At 40.6% G+C, this 6,000-nt stretch overlaps 1 protein-coding gene across 2 annotated transcripts; it reads left to right on the forward strand.

The window, feature by feature from the left end:
- Window positions 1-297: 297 nt before the first annotated feature.
- LOC113777681 (BTB/POZ domain-containing protein NPY5-like) lies at window positions 298-6,000 on the forward strand. Of its 2 annotated transcripts, none has more exons than XM_027322842.1 (5): window positions 298-688; window positions 1,215-1,956; window positions 3,255-3,324; window positions 3,755-4,930; window positions 5,121-6,000. In XM_027322842.1, exons 2-5 carry the CDS (start codon window positions 1,895-1,897, stop codon window positions 5,682-5,684), a joined length of 1,872 nt encoding a protein of 623 aa, XP_027178643.1. In that variant the 5' UTR covers window positions 298-688; window positions 1,215-1,894; the 3' UTR covers window positions 5,685-6,000. The 2 variants fall into 2 exon arrangements, with proteins under 2 accessions (XP_027178643.1, XP_027178644.1); XM_027322843.1 differs by lacking the exon at window positions 298-688 and adding an exon at window positions 915-994.

A 6,000-nucleotide genomic window follows, 5' to 3' on the forward strand; every position in this document is an offset into this window, starting at 1 on the left:
GGTATTGCATTTGAGAAAAAAAAAAAAAAAGGGAGAGGGACAGCGAAAGTCTGCTGTGTCAGATTGGCGTGCCTAACACTGTAGATTCGTAGGGAGTGGGAGAAAGTGAGAGGCACTGGGCATGCCTTTCATCGCACGAAGCTAGAAAAGAAGCAACCCACTTTTCATTTACAGCTGAATTACCGTAAGAAATTGAAATATAGTACTAGTAGCATAAGTATTTATTAATATAAATATATATATTTTTCACTTTTGTGCAATATATTTATGTGGGTTCATTTCTGATTCGTGGGGGAAAAAGGAAGTGGTGGTGGGGGCTGTGGAGCTGACCCTAAAGAGATACTAGATGTGAGACTGTGCGGGTGGGAACAATCTGAGCTTGGCTTTTTGCGAAAACATGGTGTTGCTGTGGTGGCTGGCAAAGATTAGGGACAACTCATCTTTTTGATGGGTGGTTTTTTGTGTGTTTCTTCCCTGATCCTTTATGATAGTTATTAAGCTAAGCAACTCCATTGTGGTGGCTTCCTTCCTTTGTCCTCTCCTGTATTTTGGTATATTAGTCCACTCTTCAATCACTGCTCTTGTACTGTGTGTTTGGGATCTTTCGAGCCTTCAGAATTACTTTTTCCGTACGCAGCAGTTGCTGAATGATTGCATTGATGCGCATGGAAGCTTAACAGCTACAAAGGTGAGTTCTTGATTCCATTTAATCTTAAAAGCATTTATCTTTCTTTCTGCTATTCTGATCAGTCCATTTGTTTGATGGTCTGGGGATTGATTGTAATGTGCAATTTCATTGCAAAGATTAGATTTTTATGGCTTCGTGAACTGTTTTCTGCACTTGGGTTCTGTTCGGTTTCTTGCATATATTGGGCAATAGTGACCACACAAGGTGTTTTGGGGCAATACGCTTCTTTCTTGAACATCGGTTCTTACTTTGGATAAATTGCTGGTTTCCTTTTGGTCTGTTTTGGGAGTTTGGTTTCTGTGTCAGGTGATGTCACCACTCACTGGAGTGTCGATTTGATGCTTTGATTTGGTTAACTTTATCTTCATTCCCTACACCTTTGGAACATTTTTATTGGTTTTAGTGCGCTCTTGTTCATTTGTGTATGTATCCTTACATGATCTTCCAAAACTAGTCGATACTAGTTGTCTACAATTTGATGGTCCTCCCAAACTCATACCAAAAACATGTCTCTTTGCTGTGACAGGTCTTTTAACTTGGTCCATTGGTGTGAGCTGATCAACTAGTGGAGGAATGCGGATGCTGCTGGGGTCTGGTCTTTGAGAAGAGGTCCTGGAAATTATATAGTAGTAGTACGCTAGTGTTAGTAGTAAATTTGTGCTCCCAGAGGGAGATATAGATAAACAAATTAGGGATAGGCGGTGGTGTCAGTGGTTTGCAAGTGGGGTTTTCCCTGATTTTGAGAGTCACAGTAAATTTGGCATTTGATGAAGTGAGACTGTTGGCTGTGTCTCCTGGGCAAGGCTTTGGTGCCCGACCTCCTTGGGCTCTGCTTCCAAGCAAGGAAACAAATTTTTCTTTGGGCGTTCTTCTCTTTCAACTTTCAAGAGAGCAATTTGTTTAACAATATAAACACAACCCTTCTCTTCTACACTCTCAGTTGCCTTGCCTTGGATTGTAAAAAATAAGTGGCAACACTAAGACACCGATCCACCACCCCTTTACATTTCATTGAACCACTGAAATGTGGAAACATTCAAGGGTTGGATACTCGGTTTAGTGGTTGCCCTTTTCTTCTTTTGCAGTCTGTTTTCCCTGCTTCTTTGTGGGGTGCTTGAAGCGCAAACCCAGGGTTGCCTGTATTTGCTGGAGCAGCTGGAATTTGGACATTAAGTTTTCTCCGAGGAAAGTTCCATTGCTGTCAACATGAAGTTTATGAAACTTGGCTCCAAGCCTGATCAGTTTCAGACTGATGGAGATAATATTAGGTCAGTTTGTGTTTTTGTGTTTGATTTGTTCTGCCTCTCTAGTCACCACTCTGTTCCCCCTTCCCCAACCCCCCCCACCCCCCACCCAAAAAAAAAAAATTTGTTTGATTCCCCTCCACCTGCTCTTCCTGCTCTTAGTTCTTTTATCTGAATCCATTTCTGTTTCTCTCTGTCATTTTGCCTCTTTAGACTTCTCTGCTGAACATTTTCCACTTCTATAACTGTTTGATTGGGTAAATTGTCTCAATACTTGAAAATTTAATTTAATTTTGAAGGAGAATGGCAGTAAAAAAAGGTTGAAGTTTTTCTTTTCTTCCGCACTCCATATCAAGTTAGTTTTCGGTGTGGGAACTTGATATGATAATACCAATTTGAGTTAATTGTTGTGTTCATATTTTATTAGCTTTCATAATCTTCCAGCATATTTGTTGGTTGCAAAGAGAGGCATCATCTATACTTTGTCGAGTTCTAATTAGGTTTTACCTCTCTTTGCGTCATAACACAATATCTGCTTAACATAAGTGCACTGCGGATAAAAGTCCAAATGTCACTGGAGGACAATGAAATTGTCTGGATAAATAGAGAGTTGAAGGTTTCTCTGCTTGTAACTTGTCGAATATTGTTTGCATTTTTTCACGTAACAAAAGGTGTATCGGTGCCATTTTTGACAATTGGCTGGTTGTAATGAAACAGTTTTATCTGGCAATGTTGCATGCTAGAATCTGCACTGAATGTGAGAGTTAGGCTAAGCCGCCAAAGTGTTGCTTAGCCACAATACCAAGAGACAGCTTTCTCTTTGTGAGGAGCAGCAGATCTTTGTCATTCTTTGTATTCTTTATTATAATTGGTGTTTGTCCTTAAGAGTCCTTTGCCGCTGAAGTGAGTTACAACCTTTCATACTGTCTTTATAATTTTTTGTAACATTTTCACTTAATTCCAAGAATAATAATAACAAATAAGTAAAATTTTTCTAAGATATAGCATTTGCTAGATTTGATTGATCTCAATACAAGCTTTTACCTAGAAGAACATCAAATTCTCATAATGGATATAGCTTGGAAGTATTATTCATTACGTTCTTTCTGCTCATACATGTCTTCACACAGTTCCTTGGATTATAGGCATTGAGATACAATAGACTCGTTCATACATCAACTCTTCTGCAATTGAGTAGATATGTCGTATGCAGATCTAGTCTGATTGTTCTAGTACTCAGTTCTAGATTATTTTTCCTCAACGTGTTCTACATTAATGAAAACTTTGTCATGAATAACTTAACGGTACCACTATATCTTCAGGTATGTCGCAACCGAATTAGCAACTGACATGGTCATTACTGTCGGGGAAGTGAAATTTTATCTCCACAAGGTACATATTGTTATATATTCTTTTAACAACTCTATCACTGCAACTCTAGATTTGCTAAGATTTACGTTGAGCCTGTCTTGCAAGTACAGGTTAGGCCGAAATGGTATTTGGCAGCATTAATTCATCTTCATGCATACGTGTTCTAACTTTAGAAACAAGAAAATTCAGAATTTCCATTACTTTAACTAGCTTTAGTTCGTTGTGCGTTTGTCTTGGTTGCACGGCAGGGACAATTTCGAAATGACCTGGGAAATAAATGTTCTTCTCCATTAGTGAGTTGATTACCTCTCATATTTCAAGTGTTTGCACACATAGAAAGGAGTTTAACCCAGCAAACGACGTGCTGGATGATAAATTTTACTGCATATGGTCACAATTTTTTTGCAAAATATTCTTCTATGCAAGTACTAATGGTGATCCTATTCTGCAGTTTCCTCTTCTGTCAAAGAGCTCCCGGTTGCAGAAGCTGGCTGCTAATTCAAATGAGGAAAATAGTGATGATATTAACATAGATGATATACCTGGTGGACCTGCTGCCTTTGAGATCTGTGCAAAGTTCTGTTATGGCATGATAGTAACTCTTAATGCATATAACGTAGTTGCGGCTCGTTGTGCTGCACAATATCTAGAAATGCATGAAACAGTCGAGAAAGGAAACCTCATTTACAAGATTGATGTCTTTCTGACCTCTAGCATTTTCCGTAGCTGGAAAGACTCTATAATTGTTCTTCAAACTACAAAATCTCTTAACCCCTGGTCAGAGGACTTGAAGATTGTTAGCCACTGCCTGGACTCCATAGCTTCTAAAGCTTCCATTGACGCTTCAAAGGTGGAATGGTCATACACCTACAATCGTAAAAAACTTCCTTCTGAAAATGGAAATGATACGCACTGGAATGGTGTGAGAAAACAGCAGTTGGTTCCCAAAGACTGGTGGGTAGAGGACCTCTGTGAGCTTCAAATTGATATGTACAAGAAGGTCATAACAACAATCAGATCCAAGGGAAGGGTATCTGCAGATGTAATTGGAGAAGCACTGAGAGCGTACATCTTAAGAAGGCTGCCAGGTTTCAGCAAGGGTCTGATACAAGAAGCCGATCTTGTCAAGTGTCATTATTTGGTCGATACCATCACATGGTTGGTGCCTAGAGAGAAAAACAGTGTCTCATGTAGTTTCTTGCTGAGATTGTTACAAGCATCTATTATATTGGAATGTGGAGAGAATGGAAGGATGGAGCTGATGAAGAAGATTGGCCAGCAGCTTGAAGAGGCAACAGTGGCTGATCTTCTGATTCAAGCTCCATCTGGTGAAACCACACCATACAATGTTGAGTTAGTACGTGATCTAGTTGAACAGTTTCTCATCCAAGAGCCAGATGGTCATAATGATTGTCCTGCAGATAATGAATTTAGGGAGATATCTCATGGAGAGGTATCAGATGCATCTAGGGTCAAGGTGGCAAGGTTGGTTGATGGCTACCTTGCTGAAGCTGCGAGAGATTGCAGTCTGCCATTGTCAAAATTTGTTGAGCTTGCACAAATGGTGTCTGGCTTCCCAAGACCAACCCATGATGGAATATACCGTGCTATTGATGTGTATCTCAAGGTTTGTTTCTGCAATCACATTCCCTTGTCTCTCTTTTTCGCCTGCTTCAAATTGAAAGTCAGCATCAGGAGTTTGGACTGCAATTTTTGATGTATATGGAAACAATCTAATGCTTGCGATTTCTAATGGTGATTACACTGTGACGCCATTTGGGTGGATTTTTCTTAACCGCTTACTTCTTTGCTTACAGGAGCACCCGGAGATCACCAAGAGTGAGAGAAAGAGAATTTGCAGACTGATGGACTGTAGAAAGCTGTCAGTTGATGCCAGTGCGCATGCAGTGCAAAATGAGCGACTACCGCTGAGAGTAGTTGTGCAGGTCCTATTCTTTGAGCAGGTCAGATCCACAACTTCGTCTGCTGGTGACAGCACTCCTGAGCTAGCAGGGTCCATCAAGGCTTTGCTACCTGGTGGATCGCATGCAAGCTCTAGATCGGCAACTACCAACACAGAAGATGACTGGGATGCTGTGCCAACGGCCGAGGATCTCAAGGCTTTGAAAGGGGGACTAGCTAATATAAGGCTGAAGGAGGAGACAGAACACGGGAATGACAGCAATCTTGCAAAAATCAACTCTGAAAAAGTCGCAATGACCAAAGTAAAGGGTTTAATCATGTCAAAAAAGATTTTCTCTAAACTGTGGTCAAACAAAGAGAGACACAGCGAGAATAGCAGCTCGGATACGTCAGAAAGCCCTGCTTCATCGACTGCCGAGGAAACAAAGTCAACCCCTTCGAGAAGTAGGAGGCATTAATTTATTCATCTTGGTGGTCCATCAACCTATAAAATGTAAATCGTATCATCAGTTTACCTAGAATGTTAGGAGCAATTACATTATGTAACCTGACTTGAAAGCAGCGGAGAAGGGAAGACGAATTCTGCTAGGCTTGGAAAGATGCTTTGCAGAAAGAGAGCTTGGGACTTTTTCAAGTGTCAGGCCTTTCTGTACCAGTGGCGGTGAGATTTTGTTACCTCAGAAATGTCATTTCTTTCTCAGTTTCCTGGAGACGCCGCATCGTTGTGCGTTGCCGGTGCCATAATGACATGATCTCTGCTTAGGATTTTTTTGA

Source organism: Coffea eugenioides, chromosome 7 (assembly GCF_003713205.1).
Source record: "Coffea eugenioides isolate CCC68of chromosome 7, Ceug_1.0, whole genome shotgun sequence".
NCBI classification, from domain to species: Eukaryota; Viridiplantae; Streptophyta; class Magnoliopsida; order Gentianales; family Rubiaceae; genus Coffea; species Coffea eugenioides.